This window comes from Chiloscyllium punctatum, chromosome 11 (assembly GCF_047496795.1).
Source record: "Chiloscyllium punctatum isolate Juve2018m chromosome 11, sChiPun1.3, whole genome shotgun sequence".
Lineage (NCBI taxonomy): Eukaryota > Metazoa > Chordata > Chondrichthyes > Orectolobiformes > Hemiscylliidae > Chiloscyllium > Chiloscyllium punctatum.
In genome coordinates, this window is record NC_092749.1 from 58,335,182 (window position 1) to 58,363,044 (window position 27,863).

Genomic DNA, 27,863 nt, shown 5'->3' on the forward strand with positions numbered 1-27,863 from the left:
GTTTACAAGGTGAAGAAGTGGAATCAACTTTGTGGAACTGAAAAATTGTGTTATCAAATATACCACTAATGTTATCTTTTCAAGTCACTGACAGAACTTATTTCAGAGCATTTGCCAAACTACCATTATATTAGTCATATTAGCAAGAGATTTGATGAAAAAATTCTTTGGTTATTTTTATCCTGCAAAATTATTGTGCAGGATTTATCCTACAAGTCTGGTTAGTAGAGGAAAGTCACAATCCATTCCTTTTCTACATTTTTAAATCCTTTAATTAACATGCAAAGAGGTTTACTTTTCCATGCATTATCTTAAGCATTTTTAAAGTGAAGTCATGCAGATTATATATTCAACTAGATGTATCTATGATTCCTTCCCACCATTGATGTGCAGTGAGCAGGGTGAAAAAAAATGTTTCTTCAAATGAGGTCTTGGATAAATGTAAATCACAACAAGACCAATCACACTCAGTTGACAAAGGTGTAAAATTACATTAGTCCTTACAAATAATACATAGGCCATTGTGCTTTCTTACCTTGTCATTAATTGCCCTTAAATTGCAAAGATTTAAAGGCATTCCTTTATCTCATCAATCTCACACATACCGCTAAATAAATCTAAGCCCATATTCTAAATGATATAAAAATTAATTGATAGAAATACTTTTTTGAACAACAGTCATTACAAAGAAAAACATGTTTTAACACCCTGGCAAGTTCCTTGCAGTTTTCTAGTCTGAGCAGATCAGTACATCTCAATTTCTTAACATATATTGGTGAGTCTATGAAAAGAATAAATTCTACTTTAGCAAATCGTTTTAAAAGTAGGAGAGAAAGAGTGAAAAAGCTTTGAACAGCAACTTACTGTTATTACAGTTAATCCTGATACAGTCTAGATAGGGAAGAATAGATGAAAAATGAAATTATATCCTTCAAGGTAACAGCTGCAGACATCCACAAAAATTACATTCCACCCTTCCGGGGACAGACACATGCAAATGTGGCCATTTTACTGTGGACTTTCCTCTGTCCTGTTAACAAATCTTAATAACGTAGTGGCCTCTGTACATTATCATCTATTATTTGGCCTACTTTATATCTTGAATTAAAATAGAACATAAGATGGCCACCTGCAAACATCAGCTACATGATCCCTAAACCTAGATAAAAAATAAAATTTTTCTCACGTCAAAGATATTTGACCCAGACAAGCCACAGACCTTTCCTCATGTGTGAAAGAACACTGCTGCCCACTTTGAAAATAGGCAGTGCTCCATCATACCGGGGTACAAGTTGTAATTTGGCAAGATCACCTATCTGTGACCACTTTTAGATTCTTCAAAGGCTTAAAACAAAGATTCCATTAAAACAAAGCTTGCATAAGAGAATTAAAAACTGAAACCCAAAATGCTTTAGCAATTTGGAATTGTAACTTAAATAAGGAACAATCATTGGACATTTGTGAGAAGACACAAAGCAACTGACGGAAATATATTTTATGGTTCGGGAGAAGATTCTAAACCAGAACTCGTCATCCACGTAATAAAAATTCTTGAAAATATTATATTTTGCCACAGTTAAACGATCAAAACATGCACAAGATCTTTTTCTTCAAAGAGATAGGAAGAAAAACTGAAAATTCTACATTAATTATGAAGATATTGAGAGAGTATTTTGAGTGTTATACGTCCAATACCAAAACATTTTGACAGCTGTGTTCTGACTGATTAAGAAAATCTTAAACACCCTTGAAGAATTTCATTCATAAAAATTCCAGGTTAATTTTCATGTAGCTGGGTTTGTCATGTGTCGTCAACCGCAACAGAAAAGTGGTTGCAAACAGCCAAAGACCAAAGTGTACACATCTCCTTACAAAAAATGCTGTGCTTTTAAACACCTCAGCAGCTATTTTAAAAAATATTTATTATTAAGCATGGAAAATTTTGGTCTTGGAGTCATGGGAAATGATACCACAAAGATCCAAGAGGAGATGTTTGCAGAACTCTTGTCATTTAATTATGAGGGTAAGGGATACAAGCAAACATTTCACCAACACTATCATCAATAGTGGATTTATTTTTCATAACTTGTATGTTTATGTTTGTTGCAGATTGTTTATTTCAATTGGAACTAATTAAAATAGTGTTTTTCGAAGTAATGATCTCCTGTCCTGCATCTGGTAAAGATGTTCAGAGCGATTTTCCAAAATGAAAGACAACAAGAAAATGTCATAAAAATAGTGATTCTTGGGCACAAAGCTGGTGCAGGTAGAAGTCATTGCTATGAATCTTCAATAAATCATGATCAAAACAGCTACAAGATTAATAAATTGGATTTCCTTTTTCGAATAGGGGTTAAAAGAAAACCATGATCTTATCTGATATTATGATATTACGATTTCTATGGCGAGCCAAAAATCACATCGAAAACAAGGCAAGCTTTCCTTTCTACTTGGTAAAGGTTTTTGTTATATGGAATACATCCATGAAAAGAATAAAATTGCTTGAAAATTGTTGGACAACCAAATGGGAACAAGAACTGCATTAAAGAATCACCAGGACCAGTTGCAAAATAGGGTGTCAAAGGTGAAACAGAATGCAGGAATCAATTACAATGTGAACCTATGCACATGGCACCAATTACTGGGTCAAAAGGGAGGCATGTACTATTGGAGTTCATTATTCTGGGGATTCCGAAATCATATCAGATTGGGATTTTTTTTGGATTCTGAGATTTTTCTTTTGTCTCTCTTCCAGTTAAGATTATTTCAAATGCTCCATTTAAATGAGATTGCTGCTATTCACTTGACAAGCCACTTGACTTTTTCACTCTGCCGCAGTAGGAAGAATGACAGTTTTGTCATCTCCAGAAAATGATATTTGGTACTTTTCCTTGTTTTCACAGGATTGTACTCTCTCTCTCTACATGCCATTCCAAAGGTGGTAAATAATGTTTTGGGAGAATGTTTTTACGTTGCCAAACTTACAGATTTATATCTTGTGTTATAAATAAACATTTTTAAAGGCTATTGGTGGTTTGGAAAAATGAGATGAAACATTGGAAAGTTGTTTACCTTAAAATACGTTTGTGCAATCTACCACAACTGAGAGGTTTTGGTCACATTATAACATGTGGTACAAATCTCCAGGCTTTTATCAATGTCATCCAGTCCAAAGGGCTGTGATAAAACATCAGACAGCACACCTCATCTCTGGTTGTTTATTAATATATACAACTAGTTTAACAAAAATAAAAAAATCCATTTCAAGGTTCAGTTGTTGTGCTGAAAAAGCTGTCCTCCTGAATGAGAAGCATAAATCTGAAACACCTTCGAGAATGATGGATATAACTGCCAAAACCTTCCAAGTCCAGACATGAATTTTGCCAATTTCACAGGACCCAAGTTGAGGAACAGAGATAAAATTAGTCATTTTATATCTTGCGCAATCATATGGCCAGTCATCTAACCAATTAAAAGTTGACAGCTTTGAAATTTCAGGGAAACAAGTTGAATTTCCAGCACAACCAGCTGGAATACAGGCTAGGTTGCAACTTTGACATGAATCAAGTCATTTGGCTTCAAGTTTGAAATTCCAATCTTGGGGGAAATGTGTCTAGTTTTTTTTTTGTTTAGTGTGTGCAGAAAATAATATATCATAATTACAATACAAGTCAAGGAGAAGAAGGAGGTGGACATTTTGATGAAATTATTCAAAGCACTTGCCTCATATATGAGAATGAGCAGTGTTAGGAATATTATAGTTACGTGACCATCATGGGAAGCTAGTATCATTCCTGACTTCAAATAGTTTGCATACACTAATATGAATGAAATGGAAAGGCAGATTTCAACAACACTGCATATTTTTCTCCATCAACCTAACAAAATATTTTAAGCATAAATATTTTCAACTGCAGTGTGCAGAAATGCAAACGCATGCAATACTGGAAATGTATGTTTATTTCAATTTGTTTTTTTAAAGTATGAATTATGCATGTATTTCCATTTCCATGTTTGAATGAAACTAAAGCAAGCATTTTCACTGTAAAAGAGGCTGCACATTCTTGTTCGCATGGCTGTTTGCTTAGGGCCGCAGACCTTGGCCTTTGAAGGGTTGTGTACCATCTTTTGATCCAAAACAAGTGTGTAACTATCACCACAATACAATAAAAATGGACTTTTAAAAATATGAATATGATTAGAAGGAAGAGTAGTGGATACAACATTTGTTAAAAACAAAGAGATGAAAGCAGAAGCCCATAAAGTTATTCAAGGGATAGTAAATTACTAATTTGTTGCAAAATATCTACTTTACAAAATAATTTTCCAAGTTCAAAGTTTCTCAACCTTGTATAACTACACAAGTAATGTACACTTAGAAAAAACCTGGAGCTGGATGGATTGCTTTGCATTTTCAATAAAATATCATATCGAAGTTGGGAAAGACTCAGTATGGTATTGCTCATGGAGACTGGAGCAAAGTTATAATTTTTGACTACTTCTATGCCTGTCCTCTTTAAACTACTCCACAAATATTGCCTGTGATGAAATGACTATAAAAGTGCATAAAGGCAACTACAGAACAAACATAGTTTCCTGTGAATATCCGGCACCAGATCAATGGCAATCTTCTTTTTTTTATTTGGAGATTATTTTGCACCCATCACAGCATGCAATGTATGACAGAAATGTGGGAGATGCTATGTCTTCTATAATGCTTGATAAATGGGCTTCTTGCTTCAGATACAAAGAAAATATAAAAATGAAATATGAATTCATTAAATGTATTTGAGAAAGAAAGTTGTACTTTTAGTATAGGAAACATCTCAAAAATGTATTATTCATAATGAAACAGAAATGATAATTTTGTTTATATGAAAAAGCCAAGTCTCAAAAGATGGGGTTATAACTTATGGCAACAAGTTTTCTTGCATCTTTCATTCTTAAGTGTTTTTGTATTTTCAAGCAGATTCATGAAAACAACCTAATGAACCATTTAAAACCATTATTAAAAAAATGTGACGATGCAAAGTCAAAATGGACGTTACCTAGGTTGACAGTTAGTTTGACACGACCACCATCAAGTTCCAGTCTCAGAGTATCTGCTGAATCTCGGGAAGTGGTTGCCATCAAGATTCCGTATGCTCGTTGGGACATAAACCGCAATGATACATCCTCTGCTTCCGTGTGCATTACAACAGGTAGCTGGATTTTCATAAACTTGCTTCCATCATAGCTCAGTATTGTTGCTTCTATTAAACATTGGAGGAAATAAAACATCCTGAATATATTTCAGTACATAATAATTCTAAATTTCAATTTCAAATCTTTCTAAATGCTGTGCCATTGAAGATTCAGCATTTTTCTGTTTTCTGGCAGTCTGTTTTAGCTTTGGGTTACAAAGATTATTACCCTCTCAGACAATTAGCTTTGTTGCACATATGCAATGTAAAATTCTGATTTTTGGATTGAAAATGCTTAATGTACAAATATTAATATCATGACAAGACTCTTGAAAGAATCACCAAAGTTCCATCAATCAAGGTTAATCTTTAATATATGTATTTAGATAAAATGCAAAAATACGACATTTTAAAACAGTTAAACAAATTAAAGTAAATGTTCAACTGTATTGATAATTTTGCGTTTGACTCACTGAATCACTTTGAAAAACTATGCATACCTTTTCTTGTTCAAATGAGAGAATTAAATGCACAGTTTAATGTAAACATGGCTCAAACTTTGTTTTACATAAATAACTTACTGCTTTCTCAGACTATGTTGCTCCTCATGTTTGAAAAGATGTTGAACAGAAGAAAATAAGCAGGATTCTTAAAGTAGGCAAAAGTGAGGACTGCAGATGCTGGAAATTAGATTAGACTGATGCTGGAAAAGCACAGCATCTCAGGATCAGGAAAATCGATGTTTTGGGCAAAAGCCCTTCATCAGGAATTCGTGCTCCTCGGATGCTGCCTGACCTGCTGTGCTTTTCCCGCACCACTCTAATCAGGATTCTTAAAGTACCAAGATGAGTTATTGTAAAATAAAGTAGAACAGCAACAAGGTTTGAACAGATGAAGTGAAACTTGCTCAGACTTTTTTTTCTATTTGGCACTAAAGATATTTTAAACCTGTGTTAGGAAAATGAAATCTTAACTTTGGATTCAAACCAAGTAACAATTCCTTAACATCTATGCAGTTTGCATAATACAAGTCAGAAAAGATAGGAGATAAAATAATAATCTCCTTTTGCTGTTTACGTGGGTCATCTGGTGTTCAGGTTAAAGCTGACAGCACATGTTCCTTAGGATACTTGACAACATTTACCCACAGCTGACCTGCAACACTCATCATAAGAAACACAAGATCTTAGAGCAAACACAAAGGATGGTTAGTGTTTTATTATTCAGTTATAATCTTTAACCATGTTTAGCTTTACTTGATGCTGACTTTTATTTTTGTTTGCCTTCCTCCACTTCTATTTCATTTACAGATTTTCTGAACAGAATGAATGTCCCTCACTGTTTAAATGTTCTATCATTTTAAATGCTGTTACATGATTGTTAAAATACCACGAAATGCACTTGCGTGGGTGTTAGGGGAAAGTGGAGGGTAAAGGGAAAGAAGTAACTGTCAGCAAGAAATACTTATTTTGTGGAACAATCTATCAAAATGACAGCCTAGGATTAGTGATGACTAGTAATAGTTATTGGATACTTTCTTTTCTGTGCAGCTAACTGAGAATGATATAAAGGTGATCCACTGATGCCAGGCAAAGACTGTCAGGAGGCATGTCAGCTCATTGTCATTGATTGTCACACAATTGTTGATCCAAAGCCATCTTTCTGTCTACTGAAGTTCCTACTGAATTATTCTATGCGGAAAACAAATGTCAATGGGGATTATGTTCAAAAGAAAAGTCAATTCCTGATCAGTCCGGGAAACAAAAGCCGCACGTTGATCAAAGACATTTGGTGCACGTCCTCCACATTTATTCTTAAACTTTCTCCACATTAAATGTCAATTGGGCGCATCTCCTTTGTTTTCACTTCAATTAATGCTGGTTTTGAACAGCATGTAGGAGCCTTTCAACTAAACACCATGCTTTAATGACAGAAGTGGATTGAAAACAAAACAAATTCTGGAACAAATGGGCATAAATACTCAGTTTTATTTCTTCCTCTACAGCAGTGACTTCCTTAAATCAATTTCAAATAATATCAAAAGTTACCCTGAAGGGCAAGTCGTTCTTAAAAGGCGGAAGGTGTAATGATAAGTTTATAGAAATAAACCTGACAGGGAAGAAGCTTAATTAGAAAAATAATAGGCCAATTTAGGTTGCATTGTGGAGATTAGGGGTGTTCATGTCAAAAGAAATCTGCTTCCTGACGCCAAACTCACCTCCAGTCTACAACCATCCATTTCTAGCTTTAACTGGCTTCTGGCCATTATCCGCTATAAATGGTACAGCCAATCAGATCCAAGAAGATGGACTGCAGTTTTAAATAAAGTATGAATTCTGTGAAACTCATTGAGGCTGTCAATTAAGCTTCGCCTCTGATTGGGAAATCAATCACTTAAATTACAAACACCCTGTGGTTTTTAATCCTGATTGACATATTCTTCTCACCTTTCAGACTGACCCATTCCTGCATGTAGGATTGGTGAGATCGTATCCTACACTTCTCTTTATTCTGTGTTACAAAAGCAAAATATTGCAGGAGGGGAGAACAAATATAGATAGGAAAATCTAGAGAGGGGCCCTCCGGTTAGCATTGGGCCTGGGAAGGAAAACACCTCTTTACCTTATTGTATCAAATTAGATTAGTTAATAATGCTAACAGCTAGACTGAATGATAACATCATTCTCCAAACCTGCTCACAACACTCTACATGATACCAACAATGGTAAGTGGTCTGCTGGCCATCAGCAAGGGATCCTTAGTCAACATTGTCAAAGGCAAGCAAACTGAAAATGTCTTCAGCGCAGCACTATGGCTAACACCCATGGCAGTACTTGAAGAAATCACCTCACCAAATTCTGCAACACAAAGCCATGGTGGATATGTCATACCTCCATCTAAAGACCTGCATCTTGTGGAAGGCCTCAGCCAGTCTGCATACTTGACAGTGAGAAAATGAGGACTGCAGATGCTGGAGATCAGAGTGTGGTGCTGGAAAAACACAGCAGGTCAGGTAGCATCCGAGGAGCGGGAGAAGCGACGTTTGGGCATCAGCCCTTCATCTCATTCCTAATGAAGGGTTTATGTCTGAAACATTGATTCTCCTGCTCCTCAGATGCTGCCTGACCTGCTGTGCTTTTCTAGCACCACACTCTCGACTGCATGCTTGACAGACTGGTATCACTGAATTGATTGATCAAGTCTTGAATGGTCTTTGGAGTCTCTTAGATGTTTAATAATCTTCTGGTCAGTGTGCTACTTTGTCAAGATCCTGAGAAGACAGGGTTGACAGGGAAACTGCCAAAATTAAGGAGCTCATTAAAGCTACTGATTCATACTTTGGGAATCACAGGACAACTCTGAACATCAGAAACAAAACCAGCAAGGGCACTCAGTGTATTGCAGCCAATTTTGACTTCCTTTCTAATGATCTCAGTCAGGCACCAGCTGAGTGTTAAGATCTGGTCTCACTCCTATAGGAAGGATGTTGTGAAACTTGAAAGGGTTCAGAAAAGATTTACAAAAATATTGCCAGGTTTGGAGGGGTTAAGCTACAGGGAGAAGCTGAATAGGCTAGGGCTGTTTTCCGTGGAACGTCGGAAGCTGAGGGTGACATTATATAATCAGGATAAATAGACTAGGTCTTTTCCCTGGGGTGGGAGAGTCCAGAACTAAAGGGCATAGGTTTGGAATGAGAGGGGAAAGATTTAAAAGGGACCTAAGGGGTAGCATTTTCATGCAAACTGTAGTGTGTGTATGGAATCAGCTGCCAGAGGAAGTGATGGAGGCTAATATAATTACAGCATTTAAAAGGCATCTGATGGGTATATGAATAGATGGGTTTAGAGGGATATGGACCAAATGCTGGCAAATGGGACTACATTAATTTAGGATATTTGGCTAGCATGGACGAGTTGGACTGAAGGGCCTGTTTCCATGCTGTACACCTCTATGACTATGAACTGTGCATTTGTATGAGTATCAATATATATAACTTAAATGAAACATTTAAACTAACTAAATTCTATGCTCTCTATTGATCAGAAACAACCACTACAAAGCAGTATCTAGATAAATATAAATAAGAAGATTCCCAACGAAACTACAAGAATGCAGAGACATACTTATATTCACATCTCTTGAGCTGTGCTGAGGATATACAAAAAAAGGCATTAAGGGTACTGTATATCTTGTCGGTTGTAATTTATACTTTCTCTGCACAGGCAATCCATAGATTGCCAACTGGTTCTGTTTTTGAGATTGTTCGTGAGTCAATTTGTAGCATGTTAGAACACAAGCAGGATGATGTAAAATAGCCGCTCATAAGTAAGGGAATGATTTGTACATTGGATCTTTAAAATTATACCCCTGTATGCAATTGTGTTCCTCAGTATGAGTATTCATAAGTCAGATGTTTGTAAATTGGGGGACAGGTACTAAATTAAATTATAACATTTTATAGAATTAATAAAAACAAAATGTGGCCTCGTGGCTATGGAATACCATTCAAACTTGAAATCATGACAATAATATTAGCATATTTCTTCAGTAATCTATATCTGATCTTTTAACAAACAGACTCCTGAGCTGGACTTTTTCTATGACTGGAGGGCATATCTATAGTTGCAAAATTGGTAGTGAAAATGGAATTGGGAAATCCAAACGCTGAAGATAGCTCACCCCTTTCTGAGGGTGATAGGGAGGTGGGGTGTAAAGAGAGTGAATAGTGGATGTAGAGAGAGGTGGATTCTAATTGCACATCCAATGGTTCATGAAGGTTAATGGCTCAGGCTAATCTGATTTTCTCCAGTGGAATGTCCAAAACACAAATTGCTCAATTTAGACCTGGTCAAACAACTTTTCAAAACAATGAACACTGGATCTAAAAGCAAAATGTTTGGATTGCAAAAGAAAAAGCTTCAGCTGCTTGACTGAAGTTCCCAGACTACTTACTGAGAGAGGTCACATGATATAATTTCTGGGTGCAAAATATGTTCGTTTTGAAGACAGACAATCAGAGAAAGCTTGGTGAGGAGGGTGAGCCTTTGCCCACTCTTTCATTCTCGGAAACACCTCTCATCAAAGTTTTTGTGCTGAAAACCCACCAGAAGACCTCACTGCTGTTAGTGGAGGGTTCTTAAAGGAAAAGTGTGAATCTCTATCATTGTCTTCAGAAAAAGTAATTTTAGCCCAGCATACCCAATCCAAGAAAGATCTCACTAAAAATAATTTTACTGAAAGTGACTTTGGTTGCAGACCAACATTTGAACAATCTATGAATAATTCTTTATTTTAAATGAACTGTTGTTTTGGCCAAAGTTCTTCTGAAATAATAATATGAAGGGTTTGTGTGTATGTCTGCGAATGTTTTTTGAAAAAGTCAGTTGAGCATCTTTGTGCATTTTAAATCTTAATACGTTAAGTCTGTTCATACTTATAAAATAATCACTTGAGTTATTTTTATGCAATGCAATTGTGTTAACGTCAGGAATCTGTCTGGCTTTTTCTAATACTAAGCTGCATGCACTTCAAACATAGGATTGGTACTATCATTTCCCTTTTAAATTAAATCTTTGTTGTGAACAGTAGAGGAGCGAGACAAGGTAAGAAATCGGTAAGAAGACAAGGTAACCCCTCCTAACATAGCTGAACATCGGCATCTCCAAATCATAACCTAGCTGTGACACTGTAAAGAAAGGAACATTCAATTTGCTAAGAGACAGGAAATCTTGAAATCTGTGAGGTAATAATCACTAGCAAATGAATGTGTAATCTCTAGGAAATGCAACATGTATGTTCACTATGTGGAAGAATATAATGGATGCTATTATAAGGAAAAGGAGAAAGTGAGGACTGCACATGCTGGAGATCAAAGGTGAAAGGTGTGGCACTGAAAAAGCACAGCAGGTCAGGCAGCACCTAAGGGGCTGATGAAGTGCTTATGCCTGAAATGTCAACTCTCCTGCTCCTTGGATGCTGCTGACCTGATGTGTTTTTCTTAAGTCAGACTTTTCGGCTATTATAATGAATACTGTCAATTGTTACATTTAAGTCTGAGATTGAGATCTGAGTTGTAGTTGAAAAGGTCATACATAACTGCATGAGTAAAATTTTGCATCTTTCTCCAATATTTACAATGGAAACAGCTGAACTGTGACATCACTCGTCTGTTTAAGATGCGGTTAGGATGATTTTGTTGGATATTTTGAAAAGTAGTTTTGCTGCTAATTTATACCTGTTCTTTTTTTGGCAATCTGAATGTCATGGTGTATTAGAAATTAATGCTTTCCTTGTGTGTTATTGTGACTTTAGGTTTACTGGTAGATTGATAATTCATGAGTGCGTTCTAATTCTCCTTCTGTATGGGTTGAAATGTCACATAAGGCAACACAAATGTACAATCTATTTTTACTAGATGACTGCATCACCTAATAATTGAGTGAATTAGATTGAAAATTGAGTCCCTGAAAACCAAGAAATAACAAATCAAATATATAGCCCTCAAGAAAACTTCAAAAAAGGTCAAAAAATATAAGTGATCCAGTTTATTAAGATATTGTGTGTTACAAATGCTTTCTCACCATATTGAATTAACATAATAAATCAATATATTATACTGCAAACAAAGTAACAAATAAAAAAAGTAGCATCTGTGTTCTGAAAATCAACATGGTTACAAAACAGGTATCTTTTTTTGCAGCAAGTATTTCATCATGTTGGCTTTATTTTAATAGCCAGGAAGAAAAATGCAAACTAAGTTTCATTAATATTCAAGATTTTAACTTGCTTTGCAAAAAAAAACTGTTCGAATTAGAAGTATGCATAAATGAAACGGTTTAATACATGATGGTGTGCTACTTTGGGGATAATAAATGTTCATTAATGTTTTACATCTGCTGCCCTTGCAGATCCACATATGTTTTTCTTTTTAAATCAGAATTTCTTCATAGAATCATAAAATCCCGACTGTGTGGATGCAGGTAATTCAACCTGTCTAGTTCACACTGCTCCTCTGAAGAATATTCCACTTAGATCCTTTCTATCCCTGTAACTCTGCATTTCCCGTGACTCACCTACCTAGCCTGCACATCCTTGGGCACGATGCCAATTTAAAACGGCCAATCGTCCTTACCTGCAGATATTTAGACGTCTTAATTGCAGCTGTTATATTGCCCCGAAATCAACTTGCCAAGTTGTCATACTTAAGTTTGAAAAATCCTGGCCTACAAATATCTTGTTTGTTTTGAGTTGATTTGTTTCATTCTTTGATGCCATCGCAACTGGAAGTTGTATCTCAAACACAACTTTTTTGTCAGTGTGACATCATGTTTCGTGTAGCAATCACCCTCCCTATGAACATGTCCATACAGCACCATTCAGTTCTGCTGTTCACTAGGAGCTGAGTTCACATTGTGTGAATGTATTTCAATCAGAACTGCACAGTACAGAATGAAAGAACCTTTAAACCATCATCAATCCAACAGTTCACCAATCAAAATCTTGACCTCTTCATGACTAGAACTTTTGAGGTTTGATTGCAACTATCGATTCTTTTCCCCCAGTAACAGCAAATGAAAGAAGCCTCATTTTTCCAACTTGAAGACCCAAATCAAAATAAAGGGCCAAATCCTAACCAATTTTTCAGCCTGGGGAAGTGGAGATGGGATCAAAGTGGATCTGCTGACCCCAGAAGCAGAAGCAGTGGGGTGAGAGTGCTGAGAAGAGCGTGCTAGCAAGTTCAGCTTGGTTACCTGGTTTTTTTGGTTTTCCCAGATATTTTAAAGTATGTAAGTGCTCAGCCCTCACTACTTAGTTGCCTATGACAACCTCATATCCCTCATATCCTCAGTCTGCCCCAATAACTACTCACCCAATCCATTGCAAGTATGTTTTCAGGAGCCATGTTCGGAATACATAAACTCTTCTGACTCACACGCGTTTGAAATAAGAAAAAATCTTTCACTCCTGAAGTCTGTGCAAAGATTTGTTATTCCCTCAAGTGGCTAGATTGTTGAAAATCCAAACAAATTTTTTTCAGTAATCACCTCAATGACATCTAATTCTTCAACAGCTCTTAAAATGATCAATCAAAACTGGAACTCAGATCCATTGCTGAGGTATTTTCTCCTAGACCATTAAAACTCAGCCAAATATCCATAATAAGCTTAGCCATAACAAATGCCCTTGGGAAATGTCAATAATAATTTCTATTAAAACTTTAAACACTGATAATAACGTTCTTGTGAGATAATCCAGATAATTCTCAAGCAAAGCAGTTTAGCAGCATGTATGTTTTTGTTTATATTCTAGCTTCCAGCTCAGATTAAGTTTTTGGCTTTTAAACGCAGTAAGTTTAGATCATGATACTTAAACAGATCTGATGCGTCCTTCAAGAGTATTCACATCTCTGTAAAATTGTAACTCTCACACTATGAGTCAAGACCATTGGAACAGCAAAAGGGAATCTGTTTAAACTTAGTACTAGTTTCCAGTTACCCTGCTAAGCTTGGGTTTCCTGCCTGTGTGATTCATGCTTGCTGCCTTTCCACTACGAATGTAAATGATAGAAATAAGCTAGAAATGGGGCTGAATATCTGCATCTGCCCGACAGTTTTAAAGACTTAAAGATCAAGACAGGGTGGTTAAAAGATGTTTCACATGCTTGCCTCCATTGCTCAGTCCTTTTGAGTATAGGAGTTTGGAAGTCATGTTAAGGTTGTAGAGAACATTGGTGAAGCCTCTTTTTGAGTTCTGTGTCCAGTTCTGGTCAACTAGTTATAGAAGGGATATTATTAAGCTGGAGAGGGTTCAGAAGATATGCAGCAGGATGTGGCTGGGTATTGAGTTAGAAAGAAAGGCTTGAACGTTTTTCAGTGGAGTGTAGGAGGTTGAGAGGTAACCTAGAAATTTATAAAATCATGAGAGGCATAGATAAGGTGGACAGCAATGGGGGAGTTCAAAGCTAGATGTCATATTTTTAAGGTGAGAGGAGAAAGTTTTAAAAAAGACATGAGGGACAACATTTTTACACAGAGAGTAGTTCGTGCGTGGAATGAAATTCCTGAGGAAATGCTGGATGTGGGCACAATTACGTTTAAAAAACATCTGGATAAGGACAGGAATAGGAAAGCTTTAGAGGGATATGGGCTAGGAGCAGGAAGGTGAGATTAATTTAGTTTGGGGGCATGAACTGGCTGGACTGAAGGGTCTGTTTCCATGCTGTATGACTTTATGACTCTATTTATGGAGTCATCTTGACTCCACAAAAATCCAGCCCTTCATTTTTTAGGTGAAGAATGGAACATAGTTGACAACGTTGCAGCCTCTTACACAATTTTCAACCAAAGGACAGACATGAAATTTTGCAATTATTCTAACAACTGTTTTTGTACTGTTTAACTAAAGCCATAAAGGCCCTGAAAGAAACATTTAAACTACATCCCATTATGATTCAACACTGTAAATTAAGTACAGCATTGCAATTGATGAGAACAACAACAACCATAATAGCAGGATTCAATTGCACTGTCAGTCTCCATTTTGCATTCCATATACTTTTCCTGAAATGTTTAATACTGTTAATGACAATCTTCATCAGACTAATTATATGAATCTGATCTCTGGGTTATGCTATTTTTGACTTTTCAAATTAAATAACAATGGGATATCTGTGATACACTTCGTTACTTAAGATTGTTTTGACTGCATTTTTGCTGGGCCAGGCTATCTGCAATACCTAAAATTTACCACACGATGGTACAGCATGCACGTTCAACCAAAAGATTTTATAATGCTTTAGACAGCTTCCTTTTGATGAGCGGCAGATTTGCTCTCTCCTTAATAGAACAATTGAGATGCAAAAAGTAACTGGCAAGATATAAGTATGTATGTGGCATTTTCTTCTAGTGTCACCATTTATTATGTCTCCAAATAAATGTAAAAAAAAGCCCCAAACATTCATTCTTTGGAAATGGGAAACAGAAAATGGGACAGATGGACATAAATACAGTACTTGTCTTGTGACAGAATTGTAGACATCTAGAGCCGATTTAAAACAACAATCCAATTATGGAAGTTTAATTGGGAATGGGAATAAATGAGAGTTGAGAAGCTAGAATACATTGCAACTCACATCTGAACACAAAAACTACGGCACAAGATTGTAATTATTTTTAAATTCAGCCTGTTTCAGCATTATCAGAGACAATTAGTCTTGAGACCAACTGTGCAAGGTCTCTGAACCCTTGATCTTGCAAAAGAATTAATGGTTGTAAAATCATTACTGATGGTTAAATGATCTGTAGTTGACTGGATGCAATTTATCTGCCCATTGTACTTTGTGCATAAGTAACAAAATGACAAAAAATGCATGTACAATGGGGTATTCTTAAAACCTATAATTCTGATATATTGCTACAAAGATCAATAATTAATGATCTAAAAAATAAGTGCTTAGGGTTTATAAATCAATGGAAAGACAAGCACCAATTATCATACTGCAAGAATGCATTTCTGTCCAGGAAATTAGTTTGGAAAATACATTGCTTCACATTGCAAAAAAAGCCTGCACTTATCCTATACTTCTGGAAACAGATTTAAACAGGTTGGTAATTTTCTCTTCAGGAGTTGCAATTAGCCCGAAAGAAGATCCAGTCAAACAGACAACTATTCTGTGGCTCGCTGCTTTGTTCATAGTGTTACAGTAATATAATATGACCAGAATCTTATAGGAACAGAGGGAGGTCTAGACACGTTAGCATCCATTCTGTGTTCATTATGTCTATTATAGCATGGTGTAATATAACATGATTTGGAGGCCTTGGTGTTGGACTGAGGTGGACTTGGAAAAGTTGGATAGGTCAACCAAATGATACCCAAAACTCAGATATGAGATAGGCTTGGGTTGACATGAGACAAAGATGTTAGAAGTCTGAATCAGATTCCAACCTTGTGCAACTTCCCCACTTTCGGTTTTAATGGAGAGATGGCGTAGAGTCTGGGATGGGTCATTCAGCCAACTCTTACAAGCAGGTTGCCACTTAACCTTTATAATGAATAACATCTCTCATTTCTGTAAAACATTTGAAACATGCACGTAAACTGAAGCAAGGACTGTTTTAGTAATTGACAGTTTCCATCCCAATTTGAAACTATATCATCATTCCTTCATTGGAACTGGGTCAAAAACCTGGAAATTACAGAGTTTGTCCCTGATGATTTCTTAGTTCTATAGCCCTGTGACCAAATGGATATCAAATAAAAATGAAATGTCCCTCTTTATTTTACTTTGATCCCAGTTTGAACTGTATCTTCTGGAAACAATTGCATTATGTGGAATTGCATGGAAGGTACAGCACAGCTGCAGGTTGTTCAGCCCAACCAGTCTGTAACAGGGTTCATGCTCGCATTGTGGCCCTCCTTCCATTTTTCACCTCCAGTGCTCCCAGCATAACCCTCTGCTCTATTTATAACAAGAATGCTTTAATGTGAAAAATATCCCAGAAATGTACTCCGACATAAATTGGTACTGTCAAAGATAAAGACAGCTTACCAAATGTTTGTAACAATCCCAAGTTTTAAAGCGCAGTGAGAAGTGAAGGGAAAAAGGTGGAGGGAGACAATTTTGTGACAAAGGTGGCTTATATCATTATAGTCAATTGTGAAGTGGAGGAGAGGATGCACAAAAGATTAGAGCTGAAGGAGCATTTGGTTCTCTGAATGTTGAAAGACTTGAAAACATTACAGCATGGGGGAATGGTGGGGCTATCTCATGATGTGAACATTATGATGATAATTTCAAAATGGAGGCATTAGTGGAGCAGAGATCAAAGTAGATGTATGACAGATGGGTCACAGGAGATCAGAATTTAATTTTGTATTACGACATGGGTAGCATATATTTGGATCACCTCTGGTTTATGGTGGGTGGAAAGATCAGACGCTCACAAGAAGAGCACTGGAATCATAACCCCGGAGGCAAAACCTGTTACTTGCAACTGAATGTACTGGAGTTCCATTTTGAAGAATACAATACAATTTGGACCTGTATGTGTCATATAGATGGTTTTCCAGTTTTTTCCTCAAGGAGTGTCTTGGGCCAGGAGCAGGCAAGTGGGACTAGTACAATTTGAGATTATATTCGCATAGACTGGTTGGAGCAATGGGTCTGTTTCTATGCTGTATGACGCTATGTCTGTATAGGATGCAAAGTTTAAAACTGTCAGTTCCAGCCAAATACAATAATGGCTAGGAAGCTAAGGAATGGAGTTTATGACAGGCATCAAAAAACAATTGGTCAGATTTTTATTCCTCCTTCTGTGTCAAACTAATGGCTATTATGTAGTCCTCTATATCTCATGGTAGTTATTTTGCAGGATTCAGGAAAGGGTGAGGCAGGGACATCATCTGCCCCTATATAAATTCCCCCTTTCTAGTTTTTCAGGTTTTTTATTGGGATGAAAGGGCTTTCCACCACCCCATAGAATGGGAAAGGGTCGAAAGGCCAGAGAGGTGGGTCAGAAGGCTAGACACCTCATCAAAAGCACGTTCAAGCCTTCAGGCTGGTTACAAGTTAACATGGAGGGAGGTCCAGATATCAGACAATAGAGAAAGGGGCAATTCCATGCAACAACCAAACTTTGGAGCTGACATCAATTTTGATGAGGTCTGTCTCAGACAGTTGTGGAGACCCTACCTTTTTAAGTCTCAGGAAATGAGTCTTAAGCCTATTGCTGCTAGTTAAAGGAATAACTCTTGAATAAGATGACAGCCAAGACCACCCCTTCAGTGAACTGTTCAAAGACTGTTCCAACTTGATGCCTGCCTCAGGTGTGTTGAATGACATGGAAGGCCAAACACAAATTGGAACTTCCTACAAGGAGAACTGCTTTTGCTGACAGCCTGGCATCCTCACCTCTGATGTGAAAACAAGGCCAATAATTCTGGTCTTTTAAATGTTTAATTGGAGGAAGTTTAATCTCATCCATATATGGATATAGTATAAACAGGCTAATAATGTAGGCAGAAGGTGGTGTGAGCAAGGCAGTGGTGAAACAGAGCTCATTTGTACAAATGGAACTTGACTTTGTGTCTTTGGATAGGGTTGTCAGGGGAGGGAATGGCAGTAAAGGATAGGGCAGTGCCAAGATTTGTTCCTTGCAGACCTCCAAATGTAACAGTGTAGGGCAGTGAGAGATGACATTCCAAGGCATTCTGTGGCTAAAACTGGGCAAGATGAGTTCCACTCAGTAGACCATTAGATTTTTAATAAGTACTAAGAACTGCAGATGCTGGAAGTCTAAGACATAAACAGAGAGTGCTACGGTAAACAACAGTTCTGGAAGCATTTATACAGAGAAACCAGAGTTAACATTTCAGGTCCAGAGACAAAGTCCAGTGGGTTCTGATGAAGGGTCACTGGAATTGGGATGTTAATTCTTACAGATGCTGCCAGACTTCCTTTGTTTCTCTAGCACTCTCTGTTATTGTATTAGAATTTTTAGTCTACTAAAGAACTGATTTACAATTTACTTTGAAGAAAGCAAACTCATAGAACTCTCCAATTAATTGTTCCTGGACAACATTTTGTCAGTGTGAACCATTCTCTGTATACTTATTTTTTCAAATAATTAAAAATATAATTAAGCCTTTTGTGCATTCTTGTTTGTAATCTGATCTCTATACTTCTAAAAATCCTGACAGATTGTTAAAATTCTTAATATGCCAAGATGCCTTACTGTGAAAGGACAGTTTTATTATCAACATAGTGAATTAGCATAAGTGCTAACACACATTTCATACGCTGTTTAGAACTACAAGCAGCTGTAATATTTAAGGTTCATAACTTATTTTATAGATTATTCTAGAAGAGATTCATTTATCATACTTGACCTTCTTTATAATTCATGTTAAAACATCAGGTGATAAATTGTGTTATATCAGAGTCCCTATTATGAAGTCTTATGGGGCTATTAGACTTTTAGCTAAGTGTGAGTTTTTGGTGGGATTCTTGCTGTGAGGTCCAGTGAGATTTCTTGCTGAATTTTACCAATAGCACCTCATTAACTACCTATTCCACTCCTGTGATGTCCCTTAGGTCTGATTCCAGCCCCATCTTAGTATGCACTACTCCCAAAACAACTCACAACTCAGCAGGTATCCAAAAGAGTATCCCTTGCACCTGTGCCATCTTTAAGATGCTGTCATGTACCTGAACAAGTGTTGGCAATCTGGCATCAGCCCTCACTGGCAGCATATCGACACAGCAACCACAAAGCCACACTGCTTACAGTTCACAGCCAGTATGGCTGACATCCCCTTCCACATACAACCCTGTTCTCTTACCCTAGTGTCTGTTTCACTACCAGACCATACAGTTTACCAGTCCTTAGCTATATTCCATCTACACACCCTCTCTAGCTGCATCCTGTCTACCCTCTCGAAGTCATCACTACACTGGAAACCTGCATCTTGTCATTGCCCAGTAGGAGATTACCACATTCAGGAAACATTCAGACAGATACGTCCAAACAACAGGTTTTTTTCTCATAGTCAGTGAAAGGGAACACAAAGGAAACTAGTCCACACCCACAATGCAAACTAAATATTGGCACATGATCTTGATGCATATGCACCTTCCCCTTATATACACAGTCTACCTGCAAAGAAATACTTTCATATGAACTGTACCTGGAATTTGCAAACACTTGTTTCAAGTATTTGTCCCTTCCACATCCTAAAGCCCAACAGATCTGTTCATCAAAGCAATACCAACTCTACTCACTCTGGTCACTGTCTCAGCCATTTTGCAGTTACAGTTCACATCTAGGGAATGACAAGTGATGCCAGAGAATACAGCTCATTGTTGGAACTGTCAGCACTGACTCCCTCCCTAGCTGCCATAACCCTCTTTCCATGTACCCTTTTCCTTTGCATTACCCTGATCGTCCCATTTCTGTCTATGGCCCCATTTGGAATCCCACCACATTAAACTCAGGGTGAATGGAGGATATGCTGAATTGTACCATGGTAGGCTGTGGGAATGGGAAGTTACTGCTACTCTTATATGCTCCCCTAGTGGAAGCCACAGTGATAATCCCTGACAGTAACTCCCCATTCCCACAGCCTACCATTCAGCATATCCTCCATTCACCCTGAGGTTCCCTCTTCACCATACTTTGCTCCCCTACCCCTGCCGGCTACCAACCTTGACTTCCCTAACTTTCTTGACAGTCATACGCCTATAGGAACCCCCTCTAACCCCACACACACACACACACACACATTCAGCAATCAATGAATAGATCGTCAGGGCTGCATTTGCCTGAGATCTTTAACTAACTTTGATGACCAGCCGTAGACATGACTGACCAGACCAGACCACTGTTTTTGCAGCTCCATAACTGACAGGAAGTGATTTCTCTGAGCGTTGGTGTTGGCAGCACAGGATAGTCATTGCTCACTCTTAGAGTGCAGTTGGCTAGACCAAGGCAGTGTTCCAAGCTGATGACTGACTGTGGCCATGTTCCTGGGCAGTATGAAGACTGTGCTACTGACTGATGATCTTTAGACACCCTGACCGACTGTGGACCCCACTTGAGTGCACTGAGGACTATTCCCCCACCCAGTTAAGTGCTGGAATTCCCTCCCTATGAGTCTACCTCCAGCACATGGACTGCAGTGGTTCAAGAAAACAGCTCACCATCACTTCCTCAAGGGCAACTAGGGATAGGCATTGAAAATGCTGGGCAGCCAGTAACACCTAAATCCCATGAGTTTTGTCAAAAAGTTTCCAACAGAGCCATTTGGTTGAATACACATGCAGCATGTTTGCTACTCAGGCAGCTGGCACATGCTCGAGATGTTAGATAGTCTTTATGTGCCATATATTGGGGTGTCATCCATATCCGCTCCTTGTTGGACAGATCCCTACTGACCAGTAGCTTGGCTGTGTGTCTGAGCATGTCGATACAACATTCCTGATAGTGCATTGACACCTCAGCCAGAACCAAGGGCTAACAGGCACGGCAAGCCAGGATATGAGTGCTGCGAGTATTCAGGTAGATAGAATCATAGAATCCCTACAGTGTGGATTCAGTCCACATTGACCATCACCCACCCAGAGCCACCTGTCTCCCCCATCACTGTAACCCTACATTTCCCACAACTAATTCACTGAGTCTGCACATCTTTGGGCTGTGAGATGAAACTAGAGCACCCAGCTGAAACTGATGCAGACATGGGGAGAATGTAAAACTCCACACAGTCACCTGAGGAATCGAACCCATTTCCCTGGTGCTGTGAGGCAGCAGTACTAACCAACAAGTCACTGTGGTTTTAAGTGAATATGCATTATAAGAGGGAATGAGATGCACCCTAGTCCAATCCATTAGCATGGTTTCTGTTCCTGCATGCCATGTTAGCTGCTGATGCACCCTGCAATGCAAGTCAGTGCTACCTAAGTACATATGCACCCATGCACTTTGTATGGGTTGGCAAGTTTTGGATGCCAATGACTGGATGAAGGACATGTGCAGTCAGTGCATGTGTGACCGTGAGCTGAGATGCTGTTTGGTGCTGGATGCTGGTCACAGGCAGTGGCAAGCTGAAGTCACCAGGTACCCACTTTCTGATGACTGACATGATATGGATTATTAATAAGGCATTAACAAGTAATAGGTCCCGTTAACTGGCAACTTGCCACTGCCCAATGAGGAACACCCGTCATTGTTTGCTAAAAGCATTAAAAATGCTCCCAACGTTGAGATAGGCTTTGGCGGACTTCTTGTCCAATTCCACCATAAATCTCACCATAGTCCAATTCACTCAGACCCCCATAGGATTCTGCCCATGATTTGTAAAGACTGATATACTCTATCCAGGCAGTGACAAAGATAGATCATGTAATTTTATCAGAGCGACAACTATCAGCTGGTATCAAAAAAAATGTTGGAAATAATGGGATTTGGTTGAAATAGGAGTTTGGCTCAAACAAATAGATTAATAGATTAACTGATCGTCAGCTGTAACAAGACTAGTCAGGGGTTACCTCAGTAAGAATTATTATTTTGTATTTGCAATAAACTTGCTTAGAATCATAGAGTCATAAAGGTTTACAGCAGGGAAACAGGCCCTTTGGCCCCAATTGTCTATGCCGCTCAATTTTCACAATTAAACCAGTCCCATTTGCCTGTGTTTGGTCCATATCCCTCCATATCTATACCATCCACCTGTCCAAATGTTTCTGAAATGACAAAATTATACACATCTCCACCACTACCACTAGGCAGCCTGGTCCAGTTGAATAAATTGACCCCCAGACTCTTTCGTATCTCCACTCGCTCACTTTTAAAAGGGTGCTTCTTTAGAGATCCCTGATTCCAGCCATTTATCTTTACAGAAGTTTTATTCATTCATGTGATATATGCATCGCTGTTTAGGTTAACATTTACTGCCCATCCCAAATTGTTCTTGAGTAGGTAATGGTGAGCCTCTGTAGTCCATGGGGTTTAGGAACACCTATAGCATTGTTAGGGAGGGAGTTCTGGGATTTTGACACTGGTATAGTTAAGAAATGGCAGTTTGCTTCCAAGTGAGTATAGTGCACAGCTTGGAGAGAAACGCCCTAATGTTGTCTTCATACACCTGCTGCACTTACACTTTTTGGTGGTAGAGGTTGTGAGTTTGAAAGGTGCCGATGAAGCAGTCTGGCTGAGTTGCTGCAGTGTATCTTGTCGGTGGTATTCACTGCTGCCATTTTGTATCAGTGGTGGAGGGAGTAAAAGCTGAAGGCAGTGAATGGAATATCTATCAAGTCGGTTGCTTTGACTTATCTAATATCAAGCTTCTTTTAAGTTGTTAGAGCTCGCTCAAGAGGAGAATATCAGATCACACTTCCAGTGGATGAGACATACTTTGAAAACTCAAGAGATGAGTTATCACTGCAGAACTCCCAGACTCTGGTCTGTTCTTGAGCAACAGTATTTATATGGCTGACCCTGTTCAGTTTCTGGTCAATGATAACCTCTGGATATTGATAGCTGGGTATCCATAATAGTAATATCATTGAATGTCAAAGGCTAGATTCCGATTTTCTGGCACTTGTGTGGTGTGAATGTCATGTGTCACTTATCAGTTCAGGCCTGGATGTTGTCCAGGCCTTGCTGCATCTGGACATAGAGTACTTCAATATCTGAGGAGCCAAGAATGCACAATGTTCCACACCAATCACTAATGAACAACCCCATTTCTCACTTTATGATAAATAGCAAAACATTACAAAAACAGAGAATGACTGAGACATATCATTTAATGTAAATAATGTTAATTGACATTTTGGTTCTTATCCATTGGGTCAGATGTAGCAAATGTCAAACAAAAAAAATTACAGGAAAGATTGTTTAGAGTTTCCTGGGGAGTGGCACTTGGTGGGGGGAAATGAAGATGCACAATGGAGGGCCTTGGGGCTGATGGGGGGCATTTGTCAATGGCGTTCTGAGGGCTAGAAGCTCTCATGGATGCAGCCATTTTGTGGTTCTTGATTCCAGGAAAGCCCTATCAAAAGTCTGAGTATGACAAGGTATTTTCCAGAAAAAGAGGTAATGGGGCTCTCATTGGCTTTCCAACTGGGGTCAAGACTTCCATTGTCTCCACACAATTCAACTCTGGATCTGGAATTTTGTATAAGGGTGTAATGGTTCAGAAATGTCAAGGAGCAGATTAAGTCCATCTGATTTGATGAGGCGACCTGGGGACAGAGAATAATTCTTTGTTCTGTTTAATTGCAGAAGTACTACCTAATAATTGTTATGATAGTCTTGTCGCAACATCTGTTATGATAATGTAACTTCTGTCTATTTATTATTGTACAATAGTCTCCATCTTGTTTAAGACAATATCTCTTCTCATTAGAAAACCAGGTGGTTTTCCTCAACTTCACCAAGAAAAAGGATCTTGGCAAAAATATGTTTCACCAAGATGAGCTGTGGCAAGAATCCAACAGGCAACATAAAACATTTTTCTAAAATGCAGTTAACAAACTGTAACAATGTAATGAAAAGAACAAAGTTCTAAGAATTGTATTTCACTCCTTCCAAGCCTTTTCCTGTGTTTTTTTCCCCAATGTCAACTGATCACTTCAAGACGTCATAATTCATGCAAGATGTAAAATGAATGAGATTCTCATCATGAGTGCCATAATATAGCTAGCAATTGTATAACAAGAGACATGTTTTCATTGGCTCAGACAAGTTGTGCTAATTTCTCAAGTCATCTCAAGTCCTCCTGTGAAAGGTAGCATTAGTAGCTTAATATAACATTAAAGGGCAATTCTCAAACAGTCCTCTGAAATGACAGATAAAAGTGCTTGCATGCTTCGTACGATAAGAGCGGTTGTCAAATTTTACATGATGAGAAACCCTGTTGCACAATGAATATAAGCTGAAATATGTTAGGGAGAAGGAAATTTCATTCATCTTTTGCTTCTGAAATAGATTTTTCTTGTAAGAAGAAACAAATAAAACCCATGTTATTGGGGTTCAAATGTCCTGCTTACCTCTCTCACAAGATTTGCCAAGAAATCCAGTTCCAGAGCAATCACAAATGTACCTGTTCCAGCCTTCTCTACAAACACCATTGTTTCGGCATGGATCACTAAGGCACTGCTTTGGACCTTCCTTTGCACATGAAGGTTTAACTCCAGCCACATTTTGGATTTCAGCCATTCTCCGTATATCTTTGCTTTGACCATCGATGAACAAGTCTCTGATACATCCTACATATCCATAGTTAAGAAGAGCTGTCCACACTTCTGTTGGGAAAATAAGAGCTGCTTTGTTCTCAGGTAGTCCACCCAAATATAAGTCATCATCCAGGTCCAGAATTTCACTCTCCCCATGTGCCATATATGGTGAACGCTTGCTGTTAATGGTGATAGTACCTGGAGAGAAAAGTAAAAAAAATTGAAATTTAATGTTTTTTTAATATCTTCTTCACTGGGAATTGATTATATGGGCACTCACTTTGGCTGAGATATCACTTTTTATTTAAGAAAAAAGGTGAGTCCACATTTTTTGTAATATACATATTTGCTGCATCTCAACTAAAGCAATACCATTCAGTGTTTCCTTAGCAACAGGAATGTAATGATACCATAAGAGGAGTAAAAATGCTGGTGAAGCCACAAAAATGAGTTTCATAATAAGCACTTATCATTCATTTTCCTATATGACTGCAATAATCAATTAATATCAACAACTTTAATAAATTCTTGTAGATGCAAAATGTTATCGTTGCTGATCTGCAAAATCTTCACAGGCATTGAAGATTAAATAAACCTTCAAAACTATTTATCACCATGTTCCAGATGTATTTTTAATCAACCTGTTCGGACATATTATGACATCCCTCTGGAGAAATTAGGACTTTAACCCAGGCCTCCTGGCCCAGCGGTAAAGATATTACCACTATGCCACAAGAGCTCTTACACTCATGTTCTACATTATTCATGAACCAACTGAAACCATATGGCACCATTACGTTAACCATCAACATTTCCTGAGCATGTTTCGTGACCATGTTATTCAATTTTCAATCTGCTTCCTCTGAATCTAATCAGTTTTGGCACTGAACCAGACAAGGAGAAACAAGCTAAAACTTTGAAAAAATGTGCAGTTTCACCCTTTTGCTATATTTTAGCATGATGCCTCATTGCCAATGGTTTAATAACTCCACCATTCGCGAATTATTGAATTCTAAAGAATTATTGTCTCTGTTTGGTTTTTCCATCTCTGAGGCATCTGTTCCAAATATGCAACCTTCCACATCAGTGCATTAGAAATGTACTTTTTTTTTCCTTATCTGAGGATTCTCACCTGGTATGGCTGACAGGGGCCTTCATCATGTAGGCCCTTTACATCTTACATACTTCATCCATCATTCCTTTCCCTACCTTCCAAGACAATGATATCATTCCCTTTGGCTTCAACTTTCAACCCATCAGTTTCTGTATTCAATGGATCATCCTCTGTTACTCTACTGTGATGCCACTACAATATTTTCTCTTCCTCACCCTTTTATGTTTTGTAATGCCACATGAAGTGTTTGGATTCAAACCAGACTGGTTGAGAAGCAGGCAAGATCAAGACTTATCTTCAGGCTTGGACTTTTTTATAACACTGGTTATTGCATAGTAAGACTAAATTCTTTTATACATTGTATTCAAAAATGTACCAGGCTTTAATTTTACGAGTACATTATTTAAAAGTTATTCCATGAATTCTACCACCAACTGCTCATCAATATTCCATATACTTCTCTACATTCTGGAATATTGTGTCCAGGTCTGGTTGCCCAGTTTTGGAAGGATATTATTAAGCTGGACAGGGTTCAGAAGAGATTTACCAGGATTTGTGGGTTGTGGAAGGTTTGAGTTGTAAAGAAAGGCTGGTTAGGCTGGGAGTTCAACAACTTTCGACTGTAACCTCTGTCTCCATCTTATTCTGGGTTTTATTTTTGCTGACTTGTTCTTTCTGTATCTCTCCATGTAGCATTCAGGTAGCTGCTCTACGTCCATCCACATCTCACCTGAATAAAAGCTTTATTTCTCTTTGTTTTCTCCCATTCCCATTCGCTTTTACCTTTTGCATCATGGAATGTTTCATTATTTATCACCCCTCCCCTCCAATTTATCATTGACCTTTTTGGTCTTCCTGCCCCAACCCTGTTTCTACAGATTTCAAACCTGTTACATTTCTTTCTTTCTTCTGAAAGGCCTAAAATATTGAGTAGAATTCTCCTCCACTTGGTGTGGTAAGAATCAAGCCAAACACGGTGATTATGAGGGGCTAGAATGGCAAAGTATTGTGAAAATTTTCCCAAATTTCTCAAGCCTTAAATGTCAAATTCAGAACATTGCCCTTGTGGCAACAATATTATTTCCATGCATTTGCATTAAGTTAAAGGGTAACTCATTCTATTTACATCCTATTTCCAATTTTCCTCTCCTCTGCTGAGAAACAAACATGCAAATTCATGACAGGAAAAACAGAGCAGATATCTGGTAGCTGCAGCTCATTGAAATGCCTATCCTGGCCATCATATCATTGCTTCTGACTCTCAATGTTCCTGGATGTGCAATGGCCGCCATCCTTCTCAAGTGTTTGTCCACATAACTTTAGCTACCTGACCAATTGAGCAGCGCTTTGAAAGTTTGTACTTCCAAATAAACCTGTTGGACTATAACCTGGCATTGTCTGATTTTTAACTTAGTCCACCCCAGTCCAACACTGGCATCTCCTCATCATAACTTCACATTGACATGCCACAAGCTTCATCACATTATCATGCCTGCTCTCAAACCAATTCAGACGTCACCTCAGGGTTTTAACAGTTGCATGCTTCTACCAGGTCACTCTGTAAGCAGGAACCACCACACATCTCATGATATGCTCACTATGTTTTTGCACCAACATGCCAATATGCATCTTTAACGCTCTTAGCTTGCTTGGCACTGACTCACTTAAGGACTTGCTTGGTTACTACCAGTCCTGCCTGTTTCACATTCCTTTCTCAGTGCATACTGATTTTAGCACTGAGTTAACAGCCTGCCAGAGTCTGAGTATAATTTGCTTTATAGCACTGTGGAACAGATTGGCAGCTTGTGATGTTATAGGGGCACTGAAC

General features: G+C 38.1%; 1 protein-coding gene across 30 annotated transcripts in view; it reads right to left on the minus strand.

The window, feature by feature from the left end:
• Nucleotides 1-27,863, minus strand: part of nrxn1a (neurexin 1a) — a 1,866,202-nt gene that overhangs the window by 918,051 nt on the left and 920,288 nt on the right. For 22 of the 30 annotated variants that reach the window (XM_072580867.1, XM_072580862.1, XM_072580863.1 and 19 more), the window contains 3 exons: nucleotides 24,736-25,119; nucleotides 5,049-5,252; nucleotides 865-891 (listed from right to left, as the gene is read on the minus strand). In XM_072580867.1, coding sequence (XP_072436968.1) covers nucleotides 865-891; nucleotides 5,049-5,252; nucleotides 24,736-25,119 — 615 coding nt within the window. The remainder of the gene's footprint in view (nucleotides 1-864; nucleotides 892-5,048; nucleotides 5,253-24,735; nucleotides 25,120-27,863) is intronic. The other 8 variants (XM_072580889.1, XM_072580894.1, XM_072580893.1 and 5 more) reach the window with 1 other exon arrangement.